Genomic DNA, 22,455 nt, shown 5'->3' with positions numbered 1-22,455 from the left:
ATGTAAACAGCAGTACTACCCATGTTACTGTCTCGGGCATTGTGAAGAGGTTTTAATGAGAGGAACAGGCAGTACACACAGGGCCGGATTCAGAGAGATCGGCGTATCTCTGTGCGGGCGTAGCGCATCTCATATGCGCTACGCCGACGTAACCTAGAGAGGCAAGTAGAGTATTCACAAAACACTTGCTCCCTAAGTTACGGCGGCGTAACGTAAATGGGCCGGCGTATGCCCGCGTAATTCAAAGTAGGCTGGTAGTGGGTGTGTTGTATTATAATGAATCGTGACCCCATGTAAATGAAGCGCCGTACGAACGGCGCATGCGTGCGCATGCTCAGAATCACGACGAATTTACGCCCTAAGATACGATGGGTCAATGGCAACGACGTGAACGTAACCTACGCCCAGCCCCATTCACATACGACTTGCGTAAACGACGTAAAAACATACGCTTGTTCCGACGTCCATACTTTGCATTACCTGCGCCTCATATAGCAGGGGTAACTTTACGCCGGACGTAAGCCTTACGTAAACGGCGTAGCTAAATCCGACGGGCGCAAGTACGTTTGTGAATCGGCGTATCTAGGTAATTTGCATTCGATGCGTAAATCTATTTCCAACAGGTCTTTAGTTTTAATGTGTCATAAATGCCTTCATGCATGGAAAGGCTGTCTCTCTTTTATATCAAGAATTAAAGTTCACTGGGTTCTTTGTTTTATTTATTAAAGTTGGAGAGTGCAAAATCAGGCTCACTTCTGCATAGAAACCAATCGGCTTCTAACCTCAGCTTGTTCAATTAAGCTTTGGTAATAAAACCTGGAACCTGATTGGCTTCTATGTAGAAGGGAGCCTGGTTTTTCACTCTCCAGCTTTAGTAAATAAACCCCATAGAGACTCGAGCTAAGTGTTAGTATTACTATTATTATACAGGATTTATATAGCCCCAAAAGTGTGCGCATCGCTTTACAATATAAAGGGTGACAATACACAAACGGTACAATTAAAAAGAAGCGGGTTAGAGGGGGCCCTGCTCCTGACACTTGGCAGCCATGGAGGAAGCTTCAACCACACATAATATTTTGAGCCAGCAGGAGTGTGAAATGACTGCTCATACAAAATTTGCATTGGTGACTTACACCTCCTATCTGTTTGGTATATAGGGGCCTTGGTGGACCAGGGTGTGTTTGAAGAGCTGACACATGAGTGCCTACCTCAACTGTCTGAGAAGATGCAAGAGCTGGGAGTCATCTCCACCATTTCCCTCTCCTGGTTCCTCACCCTGTTCCTCAGTGTCATGCCATTTGAGAGCGCTGTAGTCGTAGTTGACTGCTTTTTCTACGAAGGCATCAAACTGATTCTGCAGCTGTCATTGGCTGTACTAGAGGCAAACATGGATGCCCTGTTAAACTCCAGTGATGAAGGGGAAGCCATGACTATACTCGGAAGGTAATAACATGTACAATTTAAATGTAGGTTTAATAACATCGAAGGAAATGTAAATCACAATAATTTTAACAACATCTGTAGAATTTTACTGAAGTTTAATAGACACAGTTAACTGTTTATGATAATGTAAATGATAATTAAATATGCTTTTTTTGCATGTAGCTTGTCGGCAAAATGTACTATAACTGTAGAGAGTAAGAAACAGGAAGGTATCTGAACTTAATTTTTATTTATTTCAGTTTCCTCGAGTCATAAAGTATTATTTTTATGTTACGATGCACTTCTGTAATTGCTGGAGATCACAAACTGCTAGAAGCAGGAAGCCCCTGTTAAGCATATTTTCTACACTAATACCAATGTAATTTTCCTCATGACCTATTGTTCCACCGCTGGTACATAATCATTAAAAAATAATGGGGGAATGTGTTTGAACTTAATAGCGTTACCTGTTATACCTGTAGTAATACAATTCTTGTTTTCCTCTAGGTATCTAGACAATGTGCTGAACAAGCAAAGTGTGTCACCTCCAATCCCCCACTTGCATGCTTTACTTACCATTGGTGATGAACCACCAATTGAAGTTGAAATTTTTGATCTCATCAAAGCATCCTATGAGGTAAAAGCCCATAAAGTGATGTATTATTAAAGACCCCTTCAACCATAATTTTTGGGCAACCTACTTCTTTTTTTTTTTTGTAACTTTGATACCTTTTTGTATACAGTAATTGGATTGTTTACCTGAATTACTATCTTCTGCTTCTAGAAGTTCAGCAGTTTAAGAGCTGACGACATTGAACAAATGCGATTTAAGCAGAGGTTGAAGGTCATACAATCTTTGGAGGATTCTGCAAAGAGAAGTGTGGTAAGAATGAATAGATTATATATAATAATATTGTAGGTCCAGTGTTTGAATTGTGGGCAGAAATAACAATTTATGTTGCACGTTTAACAGGATGTTGTATATTACCCCCTGCTGTTTGCTAATGTTTAGGTGAGATCCATTTCTACTGACCTCGGCTTCTCCATGGAAGAGCTGGAAGATTTGTATGTCCTCTTCAAGGTTAGTGTTATTTTTTTTTTTATACCATTTATCAGTTGTAAGATAATAATGGATAACGGCCATTTCCAAAACCTGTGTTCCTTGTAAATTTCAAGTTGGGCTTTGGAGTTATAACGTGCCGGCATTGCCCTCCTCTAAAGTGTAGCAGTGCTTTCTGTAGATCCCTGGTGCCCAACATGCAGTCCACCAACCCTCTGAGATTAGGTCTGAAGCACTGAAGGCTGTGTTTGAAAGACAGAGGCTTCGATAGGACTTGGCACTGGGTCCACTGGCTGTCAGTGACCGCTGTTGTTCAGCAGTAATCAATTTAGCTCTTGGGTTTCTGCTCCTGCTACAAAACGCTCAGCAGGAGAGCTCTGTAAGCCGAGCACTGTAAAAACAATGTGGAATAGTGCTTCTGCATTGGGTTTACATAGGAAGGAATGAGGGATGCGACAGGAGCTCTGTGTGTGGACAAGCTGTGGCTTGATATGTGCAGATTTTGGGGAATCTATGAGTACTATTCTTCTCTGACATGAACTCTCCTTCCTTGCTTGCTAAAGTAGTGCTAAGCAACCAACCTGTTTCTTCATTGTGAGATGTGCTCTGCATAATGTTGGACAGTGTTATTGTCAATCATATTCCATCATTACGCAGAGCACAACACACCATGGAGTAGTTATTGAATACCATTACTCCAGCTAGCGATAGAGGAGTTCATGTCGGAAACGGAAAGTCCACAATCTGACAATGCTTGACCCTTCTTGGCAGACACAGTGCTCTCTAAAGCCCACATGTGTGTTACTGCACTGGGGTGCAATTCATTTTGAAAGATACCCCTACACACTGAAGCAATGCACCCCTGCACTGTAGAGCACCAGAACCAATAATAGTGTGGCGCGTTATGTTTGAAAAAGAAGGTCACTTGCAATTTGAAGCACATGAGGGTGCATTAGGGTTCCTTCAGATCAGAGCGCTCCACTACATTTTGACTAGAGTTCAAGATCAACTCCAGACTTAATTTCTGGGTTCCAATCTAGGAGTTTTTTTCTCATATCCTATCTATTCTATGGAAAACACGCAGAACAGGAACGGAAAATAAAAACCTTTTGCATGACAGAATTAGCTTTAATTTGTCATGAATAATTTTTTTTATCACCTAAGATGGCTCCATTGCCTACTGACTCTGAGGCCCCGTACACACGACAGAGGAACTCGACGTGCTTGGCACGTCGAGTTCCTCGTCGAGTTTTGGGATGAAGCCGCCGAGGAGCTCGGTGGCCGCCTTCTCCCATAGAACAACGCGGACAACGAGAAAATAGAGAACATGTTCTCTATTTTCTCGTCGAGTTCCTCGGCGGCTCCATCGAGCCAAAACTGTACAGACGACAGAGTTTCTCGGCAGAATCCGGGTTTTGACCGAGTTTCTCGGTGAATTCTGCCGAGAAACTCTGTCGTGTGTACGAGGCCTGAAATGTTACTCTTAGCCATGGTGGCTACCTATTCACAGGTTACTCCGTGGTGTGCCGGTTTCTTGCATTATTCGCTATAATAAAACAATAGGAACTTTGTATTATTTACATGAGGATTGTCTTGCAATGTAATATTTGTATATTTTCCACTTTAGGCTCAGCATTTAATGAGCTGCTACTGGGGTGCGAATCGTGCATCCAGTAATCGTCATGATCCCAGCTTGCCTTACCTGGAGCAGTACCGCATTGACCTGGACCAGTTTCAGGAGTTGTTTGCACAACTCACTCCATGGTCATTTGGCCCTCACATCACTATATTGGCAATACGGATTTTTCGCTTGTTAGACAGCAACAAGGACTCATTAATAAACTTTAAAGAATTTGTCACTGGACTAGGTATGTAAACACATACATTTTAAGAGATTTTTTTCTATTGAATAAAGTAAAACCTGGATGATAGTTTATATGATATTGCAGTTGGTAGACGCTCCACTCTCCTCCAACTACTTATACGTAGCCCTGTTCCTCCTTTCTTTGGTGTTGTGCTTAATGCAGGTCCTGTTCCTGTGGGAAGTCTTATGCCTCGTTTCCACTGAGCGGATCGGTTCGGTACGGTATGCCTTTTTGGGTGTTTCCATTATGAAAGCGTGCCATAAAAGCGAACCGTACTGGACCATTCTGGGTCCTGCTTCAGATGTGGGGCCATAGAGAATGGAACGGTTCCATTAGGGCGGACCTACAAATACATCTCACTGATTGGTGGACGTGCTAGGCTTTTTTTCTAAACCTTGCATGGTCCCGGATGGTCCGATTTGCAGTGGAAATGCTCTGCAGAATAGACCGGACCATTCTAACCCGTTCCATTCTAAGCGACCCAAACCGATCTGCTCAGTGGAAACAAGGCATTAGCCCTGGTTCACATCTATGCGGTTTACTCAAGGCCACAGCAGCATATTTAAAAGCCACTGAAACAGCAGGCAAAAGGTCCCTGCACTTTTTTAGAAAAACTCAGCCGCATGGAAGACGCATAGTGCAATGCGGATCCCAGTGCAGGAAACTGCGTTGTGGCTTCCAGAGCATGGGATGCCATTAGGATTAAGGGTACCTCCACCCATCTCCTAAACTTGATCGTATTTTTTCTGTGGGAAGCTGTGCGATCACACACCTTTTCGCTTCCTGCACTACTGTGAACCTAGCCTCAATGTGCTTCCAGAGTGTTAGAGGATGTTTCCAGTCTTTTTTACAGTGGGGAAAGGTTTATATGTCCATAGGCACTAGCTGACCATTGCAGATGTCCCCTGGCCAGCCTTTCACGTCGATCAGCTGTGATGGATTCTTCTCAGCTGATCCCTATTCCCCCTCCTGCGAAAGATATATCCGCTAACTGCTCTACATTTCTGCTCCTTAGGCACAACAATTAACTGTAATACAAATGTAATTTTTTGTACTATGATCTTTCAGATCATGTATGAATAGCTAGCTTAAAGTGATTCAATAATTAATGCTTAATCTAAAAAAAAAACTTAAAAGACCTCAATTATCGTGACTTATGATTAGTTATTGATAATCACAAGAATCGCGCTAATTGATGTCTTGGACAGTTTTATTTTAGGTTTAGCATACATAAATTAAAGGAGGTTTTTAGCATTTTAACATGATCTTTATGAAGGTAGTGCAGCATTAATTATTGAATCGCACTATCTTAAGGTGTGGGAACACAAGTCAATGCGTACAGTAACCTATATAAAGCATAGTAAAAGGGTTACATTTTCACATAGAAGTAGCGTGGGAATAAAGGGGTTGTAAAGGTAGAAGTTTTTTTTTTTTATCTTAATGCATTATGTACATTCTTGTCCAGCGATGTCCACAAGTGTCTCAGCCATCCAAGATTCTCATTCCTGATTGGCTGCTTGTGTCTCAACTCTGGTGCCCCCATAGCAAGCAGCTTGCTGTGGGGGCACTGAACAGGAGGGAGGGGCCAGGATCACAGAAGAAGGACCCGAGAAGAGGAGGATCTGGGCTGCTCTGTGCAAATCCACTTACACAGAACAGGTAAGTATATTTCATTCCCCGTCTTCATATTTGCCCTTTTTTTCTTTTCTTTTTTATGACTTTTCCTCACCATATATGCGATTTAAAGGTGTACAGACTGAGAACTGTGCTTGTTTATAGAGGAAACATCCTAAGTTGTAGCTAACAAAAAGGACAGGACTTGTGAAGTCCCAATGATCTCTCCATTACAAATGTTAAAATAGGTTGGACTTGATGGACTGGTGTTCCCTGCTGTCAAAATGCACTGATCATCGTTGCAGTCTTATAGCCTTTGGAACTGATCAAGGGAAAAATCTGACAGGGTGGTTGTAGATCAGTAGATAGACTTCTGTATAACCACAGGGGCCCTACATGGATAGAAATTTGTCCGGTCCCTACTGAACCGCCCAAATTTCGATCCCTATATGACCGGCTTAAAATTGTCCCAGTACAATAGGGACAGTATGATTTATACCCACATTCCATACTTCTCTTAAGGTGACCTTACACTAAGCAATCATTGGGTTGTACAGTCTCCTTTAGCCTCACCAAAACTATGTAATATAAAGACGAACCTAAACAATCCTCTTAAATAGTACCAAATCAGGTCCTTGTTATGTCATTGTATCATGGTTCAGTGATGGCAAACCTTGGCACCCCAGATGTTTCTGAACTACATTTCCCATGATGCTCAAGTACACTGCAGGGTGCATGAGCATCATGGGAAATGTAGTTCGAAAACATCTGGGGTGCCAAGGTTCGCCATCACTGAATAGTTGATGGTAGATCTAAACAATGTTGTACACTTATATTGTGTATTGCAGCCCTCAAAATTTCCACTCGCCTACTAGCATTTGGCGATTGGATTTAAGCTGGGGGCGAGTGATGACAGGGCTGCATGACCAATCTCCCTCCAATCTGTGCCTACACTTAGAGTCTTGATGAGATTGGCAGCCGAAGAGGAAAGGTGCATGCTCGGGAAAAGTAGTCTGGTGAGCCGTGCACAGGCAGAGCAGTACACAGGTGCTCTCCTTACAATTCTCATTAAGCCTAACAGTATGACCTCTCTGAGCCTGCCCCCAGTGCCCTGTCCCTCTGGTCTGCCCCCAGTGCCCTGTCCCTCTGGTCTGCCCCCAGTGCCCTGTCCCTCTGGTCTGCCCCCAGTGCCCTGTCCCATTTTGTTGTTGGTAATATTTAATTTTGTAACTTGATTCTGCATAAAACATTGTCATTCCATGAGATAATCTACGAGGGCGTGTTTACGGGTGCAATTAGGCGCAGGGCAGTGTATGAATTAGGTGGGGCAACTGGTGGCGAGTAACTCTTGAGGCCTGGCTAGTAGCTCAGGACTTGAAATTTTGAGCCCTGGTGTATTGTATGGTCAGCCTTATGCCGCGTATACACGCTCAGAATTTCCGACAACAAGTGTTCGATGGGAGCTTTTGGTCTCAAATTCCGACCGTGTGTAGGCCCCATCGGACATTTTCTGTCGGAATTTCCGACCAACAACAATTTGAGAGCTGGTTCTCTAATTTTCCGACAACAAAATCCGTTCTCGTAAATTCCGATCTTGTGTAGACAATTCCGACGCACAAACTTCCACGCATGCTCTAAATCAAGTATGGGACATAAGTGCTCGGTCTGGTAAAACTAGCGTTCGTAATGGAGATAGCACATTAATAGTGCCGTTGTACATGACCGCGTTCTTGGCAATCGAAATTTCCGACTACATTTGTGCGATTGTGTGTATGCAAGACAAGTTTGAGCCAACATCCGTCGGGAAAAAATCCACGGTTTTGTTGTCGAAATGTCCGATTGTCTGTACGCGGCATTAGACCTTAAAGTGATTCTAAAGGCAGACTTTTTTTATCTTAATACATTCTATGCAATAAAATAAAAAAAACTCTTATGTGCAGCCCCCTCAGTCTTCCTAATACTTACCTGAGTCCCGCTCTCTATCCAGCAATGTTGCATGAGAGGACTCCGCTGTTCGGGACTCTCCCTTCTGATTGACTGAGACACAGCAGTGGCGCCATTGCTGTCACTCAGTCAGTGAGCCAATGAGGTGAGAGAGGGGACAGGCTGAGTCACGGCTCCGTGTCTGAATAGACACACACAGCAGTGTGGTCAGGTGCCCCCATAGCAAGCTGCTTGCTGTGGGGGCAGGAGGGAGAGGCAATGAGCGACGGCGAGGGACCAGAGAAGAGGAGGATCTGGGCTGCTCTGTGCAAAATCATTGCATAGAGCAGGCAAGTACAACGTTTGTGATTTAAAAAAAAAAACTGTATTTACTTTACACATTATCTTGAGATGTCGTCCACTTATCTATTGAATTACAGGGAGATGGCCAACTGCAATAGTATGTGAATCTAATTTTTATAGTGCTTTGTAATGTTTTGACAATTTGGGAACTGTGAAATTGGGGCATTTTCTTTTTATTATAGCAGGATCAATCTTTTACTACAATCAGTGAGTTCCTTTTCTGTTCCTTTTGTTAGGTGGAATGTATCATGGTGACATGACAGATAAGCTGAAATTTCTATATAAATTACATCTACCCCCTGGTAAGTAATACAGGTTCATGTTCACCCATAGAATGAAGCCATGGCATGAGTTGAGCCTATTTTATGAAAATGCCATGAATTTTAAGTCACAATTAATTTGCATTCACAGAATTTCATGACTTTCTAGGCTAACATTGTAGTTCTCACATCTCCTGCTCTATGTTGGTGCAACATATGCTGGCTGTCACTCGTTGCGTTGGATGTAAAGGGGTCCCACTGGACCCTGCAACAATGACTGCAGCCCCCTTTGTTCCCTATATCAATGACTGCAGCCCCCTCTGTTCCCTATATCAATGACTGCAGCCCCGTCTGTTCCCTATATCAATGACCGCAGCCCCCTCTGTTCCCTATATCAATGACTGCAGCCCCCTATGTTCCCTATATCAATGACTGCAGCCCCCTATGTTCCCTATATCAATGACTGCAGCCCCCTCTGTTCCCTATATCAATGACTGCAGCCCCCTCTGTTCCCTATATCAATGACTGCAGCCCCCTCTGTTCCCTATAACAATGACTGCAGCCCCCTCTGTTCCCTATATCAATGACTGCAGCCCCCTCTGTTCCCTATATCAATGACCGCAGCCCCCTCTGTTCCCTATATCAATGACCGCAGCCCCCTCTGTTCCCTATATCAATGACTGCAGCCCCCTCTGTTCCCTATATCAATGACTGCAGCCCCCTCTGTTCCCTATATCAATGACTGTAGCCCCCTCTGTTCCCTATATCAATGACTGCAGCCCCCTCTGTTCCCTATATCAATGACTGCAGCCCCCTATGTTCCCTATATCAATGACCGCAGCCCCCTCTGTTCCCTATATCAATGACTGCAGCCCCCTCTGTTTCCTATATCAATGACTGCAGCCCCCTCTGTTCCCTATATCAATGACTGCAGCCCCCTCTGTTCCCTATATCAATGACTGCAGCCCCCTCTGTTCCCTATATCAATGACAGCAGCCCCCTCTGTTCCCTATATCAATGACCGCAGCCCCCTCTGTTCCCTATATCAATGACCGCAGCCCCCTCTGTTCCCTATATCAATGACTGCAGCCCCCTCTGTTCCCTATATCAATGACCGCAGCCCCCTCTGTTCCCTATATCAATGACTGCAGCCCCCTCTGTTCCCTATATCAATGACTGCAGCCCCCTATGTTCCCTATATCAATGACCGCAGCCCCCTCTGTTCCCTATATCAATGACTGCAGCCCCCTCTGTTCCCTATATCAATGACTGCAGCCCCCTCTGTTCCCTATATCAATGACTGCAGCCCCCTCTGTTCCCTATATCAATGACTGCAGCCCCCTATGTTCCCTATATCAATGACCGCAGCCCCCTCTGTTCCCTATATCAATGACTGCAGCCCCCTATGTTCCCTATATCAATGACCGCAGCCCCCTCTGTTCCCTATATCAATGACTGCAGCCCCCTCTGTTCCCTATATCAATGACTGCAGCCCCCTCTGTTCCCTATATCAATGACTGCAGCCCCCTACCAATGACTGCAGCCCCCTACCAATGACTGCAGTCCCCTCTGTTCCCTATACCAATAACTGCAGCCCCCTCTGTTCAATAATACCAATGACTGCAGTCCCCTCTGTTCCCTATAACAATAACTGTAGCTCCTTCTGTTTAATAATACCAATGACTGCAGTCCCCTCTGTTACCCATAAGAATAATTGCTTTTATACCCTACAACAACAATTGCAACTCCTGCAATTCACATTTTACTAAACCCAGCACCTTCAAACCTGCATTACTGTGCTCCAGACAGCATATAAAGCTTAGCCTGCATACGGTATAATTCTATATATGTATTAACCACTCTAAGGTCCTGTTTACACCTGAGCATTTTTTAGCTTTCAAAACGCGCAGCTCTGAAGCTCCAAAACACCCAACAAGCAAAATCCCATTCATTTCACTGGCCCCTGTTCACATGAGCATTCTGTCGCCTGAAGAAAAACGCATGAAGCTCAAAAAAAGTACATGACCCCCATAGACTTCAATAGAAACGCCCAACTTGAGCAGAAAAATGCTCGTAAAATGCTCAAATAGCAGCTTTCCATCCCTAATTTCCTCTCCCTATTGCTTTCTATTGGCTAAACAAAAACACCTGAAGCTGTAAAACGCTTGTAATACACTTCTAAAACGCTTTAAAAAAGCTTGTAAAAAACTTGGCAAAATACCCAAAAAACACCAGAAAATCAATATACTAAGGTGTGAATGAAGCCTAAGACCAGGCCTATTCTGACACTTCTCACATATATGTAAAAATTTGAATTTTTCGCTAGAAAATTACTTGGAACCCCAGAACATTATATATTTTTTAAGCAGTGGCCCTAGACAATAAAATTGTGGGTGTTGCAAATTTTTATGTCAAACGGTATTTGCACAGCAGTTTTTCAAGCGCACTTTTTTTTGGGGGGGGGGGGGGGGGTTTAATTAATTTTAGTGTACTGCATTCCTCTCTGACATGAAAGCTCCTCCCTTGCTTGTCGGAGCAGTGCTATCAAATCTGCCTGTTTCTTCATTGTGGAAAGCAGGTCCTGTGGGATGTGCTCCATGGCCATAGACCTGCATGGAGCCTCCAGTCAGGTCCGAATGAAAAACTGACAGGCCTGACCTGATCAGAAAACCTGTGTGAAAGGAGCCAAAGAAGTAAACGGGTCCTAACATTTTTAACACAACACACCGCAATCCATGGTATGTTTGTGGTGCTCTGCCGTGTGGCTTTGTTGACTGCTACAGTAACAGTACAGTGGGGTGCCATTCAAAATTAATAGTGGGTGTACGCATTAACATGTGTTTGGTTATGCACAGCTTCAGTCCCTGGCTCCCCAGTGGGATATGAGAGCTAATTAGCCGATAGGATCGCTTTAAAAAAAAAAAGAGCATCGCCGACTGAAAAACATACCGGGTCGATGCCTGTAGCTGCAGGCATCATCCCGGTATACCACTTCAACCCAGCGATGTACCAGTACGTTGCTGGGGCTGAACTAGTTTAATATTAATATCTCCCATCACACAATAACTTTCTGTCATCCCCTAGTTATTCCGACAAAATTTACTAAGCAAAGGTTGCCTGCTCAAATCTAAAAACTAAGCATTCACAGCGCTTGTAAGGATAGTTCCTTTAAAAAGTACTACTCGTGACTCATCTAGGCACATCTAGGATACTGGACAGACCTGAAAACACTGGAGGAGAACTGAACACCCTTCAGGGACTGCTAGCTGATCAGAGTTTGGGATCATTACTGTGTACTCAGCTCAGCCTTCTAAGCAGAGCGAAAAATAGAAATGATAATGGAAAATTTATTTTGTTTAGTTTCACATTGTGTCTGAGAGAAAAAACTATTCATTTGTTATATTGCCAATAGGCTTTTTAGACTTTGTGTGGAAATTGATGATTTAAATTACTAATGTTATATTATACTGATAACCATTATGGTTTTGCCTTCTGCATTAATTGATTTGATTAAAATTTATTTTCTGATCTGTTTGTCTCTCTCATTGGATGTAGCTCTGAGCTCAGAAGAAACAGAATCCGCTCTAGAAGCCACTAACTATTTCACAGAGGAGGTCACTCCCGAAAGTAAGTAGGGCAACATCTGCAATGGTTTTGGTAAGCTTGGAAATAATGTTGCACTGTAAGATTGTACATGCTTAGGCTTGTTGGCTCTTAAAGAGAACTAAACCCAGATGGGTTTTACTTCCTGTTTTGTTCCCTGCAAACCCTGTAAAGTAAAAGCATAATGGGCTACTATGCATCGCATACTAGCCAATTATGTGACACTCAAGGCCGCATCCATCTTCGCCACTCTTCCTACCGGGGCCATGGACTCGGCTCTGTGACTGGCCAGAGCCGCGTTATGGCACTCCCATCCGTCATGGTTCTCGCTCGGGAAGAAACGACACAGAGGGCCGTTTCTTCACAGCGCATGCGCTGATGACATCATCGGCGCACTAGGAGGTAAATATCTCTTAAATGCCACAGGAGATATTTACAGTACCTATAGGTAAGCCTTATTCTAGGCTTAACTATAGGTACAAGTGCTAAAAATGGGGTTTACACACACTTTAAGAGGTTTAAATAAAGTAAGTGCCTGAAGAAAACCAGTCAGGAATAAGTACCTGTAAAAATCTGAATCGCCATTTTTAGGTTGTTATACTGGTGCAGTTTCAGGGATAGGTATACGTCTTCATTTGTTTTCTCTCATTTCTGAGAAACTATCAACTCGGTGTCATGCTGCAAGACACCATTTGGAGTTGTAAAGGTAAAAGTTTTTTTTATTTGAATGCATGCTATGTGTAGAAGCCTCCCCAGCACCCCCTAATTAAATGAGCCCCATCTCTCTTCAGCGATGTCCATGAGTGTCTTAGCCATCTGGGACTCTCCTCCTAATTGGCTGAGACACAGCAGCTGCGCCATTGGCTCTCACGGCTGTCAATCAAGGTCAGTTAGCCAATCAAGGAAGAGAGTGGTGGGGCCAGGCCGCAGTCCATTATCTGAATAGATACACAGAGTTGTGACTCTGCTCCAGTGCCTCCATAGCAAGCTGCTTGCTAAGGGGGCACTCGATGGGAGGATGGGGCCAGGAGCAGCAAAGAGGGACCTGAGAAGAGGGGGATCCGGGCTGCCCTATGCAAAACCACTGCACATAGCAGGTAAGTATAACATGTTTGTTATTTTTTTTATTTTTTAAACAAGACTTTCCATTCACTTTAAGGCTGAAGTATCTCTTGCCCGAGTTCAGAGAGAAAAAGATATTGATAGAACAAGTCCAGAGACGGGTAACAAAAATAGTGAAAGGTCTGATAGGTAAAACCTATCGAGAGCGACTTCAGGAACTTAAAGCAGAATTTTGGTCATTTTCTGATAACTTTTAATAAACAGCCACTCACCGCAGCCGTGTTCTACCCGTGTCTTCCCTTGGTGGTGCCGGCATCTCTACTATGGGTACCCGGCTGTGATAGCTTGCAGCACCACAGCCGGATTCCCACTGCGCATGCACGAGCAGCACTGTGGTCTGTGAATGGCCCCAAAGTTTTCATATGTCCCAGAAGACGTCAAGAGGGACCAGAACGGAAGTGGAGCAGGTACCTGTCAAATTCGGGTACCTGACCCCCCCCCCCCCAAAAGCTCTGTTTCACAAACAGGATTCGAGGAGGAGGCCTTTAAGGTGTAGGTTTCACTTTTTGGTGGAACTCTGCTTTAATATGTACAGTCTGGAGGAAAGAAGGGAAAGGGGAGACATGATTGAAACCTTTTTTAAATACATCAAGGGGGTGAAGAAGGTTCAGGAGGGCAATTTTTTCAATATGAAACCAAAATCGAGAACACAGGGACATGACTTTAAACTAACTGGAGGAAAGTTCAAAACTAATTTTAGAAAGTATTATTTTACTGAAAGGTTAGCTGATGCTTGGAATAGATTTTTTTAGCCAAGGTAGCGAGACAATCAACAGTAAATGACATCAAACATGCTTGGGACAAACGTGGCTCTATAGTCAGACAAAAAAGTTAATGAAAAAACTAACCACTTGGCCTTTTTTTGCCGTCACTTTTCTATGTTTTTATAACTGTCTACTGGAGGAGATAAAACTGTCAATTGACAAATCTTTTCATTACCTTTTGTGTAATCTTAAAATAGACTTTGCAGAATAATTCATGGTCTGCATATTCTGTGCAGGCCCCCTCCCCCTTTTAAAACATGAATAAGCACTGAAGCACAGTGCGAAACGCGTCAGCTTTTGTCCTAATTTTTGCTGTGACATGTAGTTTTTTGTGATCAGTTTTAATAAAAAAAAGAAAGTTTTTGGAGTGTGGCTGTCCCAGCTTCTTCTCTTCTATTTTGCCCCCCTTTTAAAACAACTTGATATCAGAAGGTGTAAAATGTACCTGTAAAGAAAAAGTTTGCGTTCTACTACCTTACCCCTGTCTTCTGCATCGCTGGGTGTGACATCACCATCTTTCTGCCTATTGAAAGAGCATCTTCTCCCGAGATTTTGGCTGCTCTGTATTCCCCAACATCTCACTGGAAGTAGTATAACGTCACCCTCACATAGGCAGTGTGGGCGAAAGATGGTGGTAAGGTAACCATAAATCGGACCTTTTATTTACATGCACATTTGATATATATGAAGACACACTGCTATACACCCTTACAAATTTGCAAACTTTTGCATAAAAACAGGGAATTTTGGTTCACATTGCAATACATGTTCAGGCTGACCAGCTGCGTCAAAGTAATCCCTCTCTGGCCTTTATGCAAAAGTTTGCTAGAAATATATGTAAGGGTATATAGCAGTGTGTGAAGGGTTAATCCAGAATTTTAGTGTTAACATGTGGTCACACCCCTTTTGCATCTGATGTGTTATGTAAAATGTAAGCTGTTTGGATTTGAGCACAGGCCTATTGCCTTAATTTTTAATGAATAGTAGAGGTTCGTGACCAGACCTGAGTCTGGAGCTTTCCTCCTGCCGTGTCTGTCTGCCCCATATTTGGCACTATATGTCAGCTGAAGTATGCTATAAGCAAGTAACTACTTTTGCAGAGTAGAATAGGGACTGGCCAGAGAAGAATTACATTGGCACATATGATCTACTTGAACGTGTATTGCAATGTGGGTGAACCATACATTTTCGTTTTTATAATGCAAATGTTGGTAGAAATATGAAAGAGAGAATAGGAGTGCGCAAAGGCTTAATTCTGAGTTTTCAGCATTAACATGTGGTCACACTACTTTAGCATCTGATGTGTTTTTTTTTTAATATATATATATATATATTAGAGCTGCACAATTAATTGTTAAAAAAAATCGCTATCTCGATATAACCCCCCTCACGATCTTAATCCGGCACTTCCATGATCCATGTAACAAGTGCAGAGCCATTCTCTGCTCACAGCTCAAAGGGATGAACTGTCAGTTTAACCACTTAAAGACTAATGCCCCGTACACACAATCATAAATTCCGCCAGAAACAGTCCGATGTGAGCTTTTGCTGTTGGAATTTCCACCAACAAAAGATTGAAAGCTGGTTCTCAAATTTTCTGACGGAAAAAATTCCTATCGGAAGATCTGATCGTCTGTAGCAATTCCAAAGCGCAAAATTCCGAAGCATGCTCGGAAACAGTTCAACTCCTGCTCGGAAGCATTGAACTTAAATTTCTCTGCTCGTTGTAGTGTTGTACGTCACTGCGTTCTTGACGGATGAAAGTTCAGAGAACTTTTCTGTGACCGTGTGTATGCAAGCCAAGCTTGAGCGGAATTCCGTCTGAAAAACCATCGTGTGCCTTTTTCTGACACTTGTTGCTTACAAGTTAAAATCAGTATGTTTTCCTAGAAAATTATTTAGAACCCCCAAATATTATATATATTTTCTTCGCAGAGACCCTAGAAAATACAATGTCAGTTGCTGCTTTATTTTATGTTGCATTGTATTTGCAAAGCAGTCTTTCAAAAGCAATTTTTTGAGAAAAAATTCACTTCAATTAATAAAAAAAATTAAACAGTAAAGTTAGCCCATTTTTTTGTATAATGTGAAAGATGATGTTACGCCAAGAATTGTGATCGTTATTCTAAGCAAAAAAATTGTGATTCTCATTTTATCCAAAATCATGCACCTCTAATTAATCTATATCTATATATATATATATATATATATATATTAGGGTTGTCCAGATACCGATACTAGTATCGGTATCGGGACCGATACCGAGTATTTGCGGGAGTACTCGTACTCGCGCAAATGCTCCCGATACCTAAATAGAATACTTTTTTTGTATTTATCAACATGTTCTATGAAAATTCTTTGAGTTTTTTACTACTGCGTGACAAGCAAATAAAACATTTTTATTCATTTTTACTCATTTTTATTCTTTTATAATGTCTTGAGTTAGAGTTCTTCATAATTCTAAAGAAAATATCCTTAGTCTGTATTGTGGTTTGAAAACTGTCACATGACATTTAAAAAAAGTATCGGTATTCGGTATCGGCGACTACATGAAAAAAAGTATCGGTACTTGTACTCGGTCCTAAAAAAGTGGTATCGGGACAACCCTAATATATATATATATATATATATATATATATATATATATATATATATATATATATATATATATATATATATATATATATATATATATATATATATATATATATATATATATATATATATATAATTATTTGGAGAACTTGGATAGGAGAAAGGGAATTAGTAGGATACTCCATTTGTAGCAGAAGGAATTTAGTGGACTTTGCTTCTTCAAGGCAATAGCTGGTGTCCCCTTTAGCTTACACCCAGTATGCTGACTTTTAGGACCAAGAGGGGGATTTTAGCAACAACAGTCTCTATGATCCCTTTAGGGGTCTGTACTCGCAAGGCCCTGGCCGCAGGTCATGATACCAGACAGGATCTGTGGACAGCCTCCCTCCATCAGCTGTCAAAAGAACTATGAGTTTTAGCGTCAGTGTTTCAGGACCTTAGGTCGACCACCTGAGGCTGCATGACAGCCTGTGCTGGGGAAAGGCAGAAGCCCCCTCCCCACCTGGACCTCTCTCTCCAGAGGAAGACTTGACCCCCTGGCCCAGGTGCTCTTCAGATATAAATACAGGTACCCAGCATGCCTTGGGGCACACCCCCTTATAATTGGCCAGGGCTGTACAGACATCCATGCTCTCATCTGCCAGGTTTTCTCCCACCATCCAATATACTCCATAGATATTGGATACAGTGTGAAACCTCAAGACAGCACCAGCAGCACCAGAGAACACTAAGCAGACCTCACTCAACAATGACCTTTCTCTGTTGGGCAGACAGCACATACATTTGCCTAGCTGTCTGCCTGTTAAGCAAAGAAAGCAAACATTATATACACTCACTCTAGCACCTAATCTAGGAGGGCGCTACACAAAATTGTATCTGGTCACTGGAACAGGAATAAGGGCAGAAAGTGGAAGAGAATCACCTCAATGGAGCACAGAAAGCAAAAAAGAAGAAAAAAAGCCCTGTACCTTCATCTAATCCATCCACTGAGCTCAAGTAGATGATAGAGTAGTCATACAGCTTGACACCTCTGTTCTGACAGGCAGAGCACAACCAACCATAAAATCAAGAAAGTCTGCTTTATTATGATGCAGGCGTGGGCATTCATATTAAAATAGATGTCTATTTTTTATGTATTTTCTTTGAATGAGTGTCTTCATGACCCTGGCATCGTTTTTTAGAGTTCATTTCTGCTCAATCCACAAGCCTTTGACTGACAAGTTTTCCAGCTTGTCCTTTTGACCGAAGTTGATCTAACTATTGACTTCTGTCAAACAGGGACTACCAATGCCACACAAGGATAAAAATTCACCGGATTTTGATCTGTCAATGCCCAGGTTTAGATCTTCGTGTTACTAAAGCAGTATTGGTTGTAAACATGTTTGTGTTACTGAAATATGCACATTGCTATTGATCTTTGTATTGCCTTAATGACTAAGACTGTATCTGTTATGATTTGTGATTTATCAATGTATTTAGATGAGATTGACATTTCCGTCATCCACAGTCAGATAAAGGATGCTCATTTAAATGTAGCTGACCTGACTTACTACCAAAATGTGCCTATGGTAATAACAAGTCAGTAGTACAGGGCTTAATGTTGACTTGGTGACAGGTTTGAGGGCCTGAGCACAGTCTCAAGGCCTTGGATGAACAGAGGGATGAGTTTGAAAGCAAAAACAGGTTCTTTTAGGTCCAGCATTGTTGTTGCTTTAGGCACCTACAAGGCCGTGTTAGGTCCACTTTAATAGAAGTTATCTTTATTTGACTTTCCCATCTTTTCTTATCCTTACCTTTTTCTCTTGTCCTCCTGCCACCCTGAACTTTGTCCCCTCTCTTTCTGACTGCAGTATCTCCTTTTCTCTCCGAACTGGATCTTATTCTGCAGAGTGAGTTCCCAGGTTAGTTATTTTTATTGTGTGGGAACAGACCACCCAATGAGTGTGTAAAGTAGCCATTGTGCCATCATACAGGTTAAGGTGTCTTGATCATTTTTTAAACGTGTAGATCACTTTCAAACATTTAGATTAGACCATATTTTTAAGTGTATTTTATTTATTAACCAAAGTAGATGAAATAGTTTGGTAGCAGTAGTTGTTGCCCACACATGGGAAATGTTGCTATTTTGTATGCTTGGTAATCTATATAAAATACAAGGGACTGAAAAATCAAACAAAAAAACAAAAGCAGTCTTCACGTGAACTGAATACAGCATTGTTTATGAAGATGTTTAGCATACAAAATATGCAATTGATTTTATTATGGGCCTTTGAAACCTTAGTTCTGTTTTCCACCTCTGCTTTCTTTTTTTCCAGATTCAGATGGGGGCAGTGGGTCTACACCTGAAAATGGAGACTCTGAAGGCAAAAAAGGTATTTCTGGGGTTGTTGTTGTCCATTTAGTCAAAATAGTTCCCATTTTGTGCGTGTGTCTATTGGGATTAAGGTAATGGTGCACCAGTCAGCCATGAGGAACTCTGCATAACATTGATCCACATGGAAGGGTGCCAAAAAAGAAGCCTTTACAGAAAAATAACCAAATTAAAGCATGACAGAAGTCTACCATATTTATATTATCCTGTCCTGGATGTGTAGGAAAAGGTGCTGAGGTTAGACGACACCAAGAAAGTTCTCTAATGTTCATAGTGATATGTGTGGAACACATCTACTATCAATACCTTTTTATTAAAGTATGGTAGTGGTAGCATTATACTTTAAGGCTGCTTTTCAATTGGTCAATTGTTAAAAATAGAAGTATGTATGGTGGTAATTACTGGTGAATACTGCACTAAAACCTTTTTCAATTTGAGTTTCCTCTGTCCGAAATGGACACGGCCAACGATGGATTCTATGGTGGCGATAATTGGGAAGGCGGAGAGGGTAGGAGGACAGGCTGACCGTAGGACCCTTATGTACCAATATAGGAGAATTTGGCGTCCGATAAATTGCACATCCCGCCCTTGCACAACTTTACTCCTCTATGGCATAATGTTGCCCTTCCCGAATTTAATACACTTCCGGATAGCGAACTGTGGTGTACGAGGGGCATTTTTTATCTATCCCACATCACCTTAAACGGAACACTAAAAACATATGAACACCTACAGGTGGAGTTCTCGATCCCAGATTACATGTACTTCAGGTATTTACAGCTCAGGCATGCTTTTCATGCACAATTCCCCCTGGGCAACCCCTCTGTAGGGACTAATCCCCTGATGAGGGCTGTAAAATACCCAGACCCTAAGAAGCTCATCTCAAACTTCTACACTATGCTGACGCTTCCAACGGCAACTGTGGGGGCGTATGCCCTAAAATCTAGATGGGAAGGAGACATGGGCCCCATAGCAGATGATGAATGGAGTGACGCCTTAGACACATGCAAACTGGTCTCCCCTAAACTATCTGATCGGCTGACTCAGATATTTATAACGCACAGAGCGTATCTTACACCGTTAAGGGTATCAAAATACAAAAGTGACTCCTTGGATGCATGTCCGATGTGTGGTCGAGAGAAGGGTACTTTCTTCCACCTCCTATGGAGCTGCCCTAAGATACAGGTCTTCTGGTCCCAGGTTGTAAAGTTTCTCCACGACACCATGGGGTCCCCTATAACCCATAACCCTGGAACCAAAATCGTGTCTTTTGGGAATCTTTCCTAACCCCGACATTAATAAATTCTCTAAAAATTTTCTACACTAAACGCTTTTTTCTGCACGTAAGGTGGTTGCTAGAGTGTGGATGAGGCCTGATCCCCCCCCCCCCCCGCTATTTCGCACTGGATTGCGGAGGTTAATGTGGCCTTGCCATACAAAAAATTGATATACTCTCACAGAGGTTGCCCTTCTAAATACGGGAAAATATGGGATAAGTGGTTCAAGGCTGCCGACACCTGTGTATAGACAGTTGGGCCGCGGCCTAATATGTTTGTTCCATCCTCCGGCCGGTGGGGGGTATATATGATTGGAGGGGACAGGACCCCGAGCAGCATGTGATGTTTATACTCTGTAATAATGGACTGTTATTGGCACAGATTGTGTGGTTTTGACTTATGTTTTTATCATTATGGACTGAAGTCATATTTAAATGTCAAGAGATACTGTCAGTTACACTTGCTGGTTGTTATGACATCCTTTTGTATGTACTGTATCTTTTTCTTTTGCTTAAATAAAAGATTTTTTGATTAAAAAAAAAAAAAACTTTTTCAAGCTGCCCAAGCTTAACTTTTTTTGGAGAAGTTTATCTTTCACCCGGACTTTGATCCTACAGACCAGGCCAAAAAAACTGGAGCTGCAAGAACAAAAGGTGACTGTCCTGCAATGGATTTGTCAAAGCCTCAACTCAGGCCAAAATCATTTTCTAATTCTTATACAAAAAAAAATTATAAATTGAAGCGAATCTGTTGGCCATTTTGAACATTAAAAAGTATAACTCAAAATCATTTTACAGTTGATCTCATAATAATTTCAATCTTTCAGAGGAGAAAACAAATAACACTACTGACTACAAGTATTACTTGCGGATGTGGGCTAGTGAGAAGGAGCAGAAGAAAGAAACTATAAAGGATATGCCTAAAATGAATCAGGTAAACATAAAATCACTACAGGGTTTTCCAAGGAAGCCTGTTATGTGAAAACCTTTTTAATATTTTAGTTTCCTGGATATTTCTTGATTTGTTATTTTCTAGAGCACTGACCCAGAAAACTATGAAGATTATATTATTATTATTTGTGAGCAGTATTTAATTGTGAGCAGATTGTACAGTTAAAAATGCAATTCATTAAAGAGGAATAAGAGGGCCCTGCTTGTTAGAGCTTACAATCGTATATGAGGGGGATCAGTAGTGGCAGCTCACATATTTATCAGTTTCGTCTACTTTTAATTTCTGTTTAGCAGAATTGATTTAATGAAAACAAGCATCTGAACAACACCTTTTTATTGTGGGGTTTTTTTCTGCATTTTCTTACCAGTGTACAGTATGTGACTTTAATCTGCTTAGTTTAAAGTGGAAGTAAACCCTCCATACACCCAGTGAAGTGAACAGCCTCAGATGATACACAGGGATGAAACAAATCTCTCTACATAAGTTGTACATGTATATTTGCTGTTTTCACATTTATATACTGTTTAGAAAGTTCAGATTGTGTTAGGAGATTTTCTCTTCCTGTTTAACACAGAGTGTGATGTCTGGGCATACAGCCAAGATGGCTAAAATTGCTGGTTGGAGGAAAGGCACACACCCCCTCTCATCATAGGCAGGGACTCTTAGAGGCGTTTTGTAACAGGGCCAGCTCCCTGCTAATCTATTTTAGCAACCTCCCCTGACAGAAATTTCAGGCTGCTTTTATCTGATGTGTCAGAGAATTTGTCAGGAGTTATCAGGCTGATAACAGAGGAAGGTTCAGGGGAGAGCTATGGGACTTAGCTTTTTGAAGACTGATAGCAAGACACTGCAGACAGTTGCTATTTTTTATGCATAGTTGAGTCACTTAGCCTTGTTTTCAAGTTGGCATATGGCTTATTGGCTGAAATTCTTCCATGAAAACCACTTGGCAAGACGGTAGATGGGTGTACCTGCATCCCACTGGTTTCTGCCATTTCTGTGCTGATGGCACTGCTGGAAATGTTTCTGATGTTGAAGCAAAGTAAGCTGGATTTCTTTCATCTGCTGCATTGTTTTCATGGCCGACCACTGTGTCTATGGTCCTCAACGTTTCTGTTTTCTTTGTACTTTACTTTAAAAGAGCTTGAACAGCACATCATGAAACCTCAGTTTCAGTCCATATTTTTGCCTGGGAGAGACATTGCTCATGCACCTTGTGTGCCCAGTCTTGCCATGGTGTATTACATGTGACATGAAAGGTC

The 22,455-nt window shown here is 42.1% G+C and overlaps 1 protein-coding gene across 4 annotated transcripts in view; it reads left to right on the top strand.

The window, feature by feature from the left end:
* TBC1D9B (TBC1 domain family member 9B) overlaps window positions 1-22,455 on the top strand; it is a 107,393-nt gene that overhangs the window by 77,726 nt on the left and 7,212 nt on the right. The window contains exons 12-21 of one of the 4 annotated variants that reach the window (XM_040344989.1): window positions 1,161-1,446; window positions 1,933-2,062; window positions 2,210-2,308; window positions 2,438-2,506; window positions 4,113-4,353; window positions 8,487-8,552; window positions 12,066-12,137; window positions 18,445-18,495; window positions 18,910-18,966; window positions 21,069-21,175. In XM_040344989.1, coding sequence (XP_040200923.1) covers window positions 1,161-1,446; window positions 1,933-2,062; window positions 2,210-2,308; window positions 2,438-2,506; window positions 4,113-4,353; window positions 8,487-8,552; window positions 12,066-12,137; window positions 18,445-18,495; window positions 18,910-18,966; window positions 21,069-21,175 — 1,178 coding nt within the window. Of the gene's footprint in view, window positions 1-1,160; window positions 1,447-1,932; window positions 2,063-2,209; window positions 2,309-2,437; window positions 2,507-4,112; window positions 4,354-8,486; window positions 8,553-12,065; window positions 12,138-18,444; window positions 18,496-18,909; window positions 18,967-21,066; window positions 21,176-22,455 lie in introns of those variants that run through there. The other 3 variants (XM_040344991.1, XM_040344990.1, XM_040344992.1) reach the window with 3 other exon arrangements.

The sequence above is a fragment of the Rana temporaria genome, chromosome 3, assembly GCF_905171775.1.
Source record: "Rana temporaria chromosome 3, aRanTem1.1, whole genome shotgun sequence".
Taxonomy (NCBI): Eukaryota; Metazoa; Chordata; class Amphibia; order Anura; family Ranidae; genus Rana; species Rana temporaria.
Note: the sequence above shows the minus strand (reverse complement) of the source record. Positions and strands in the feature narration are given on the sequence as shown.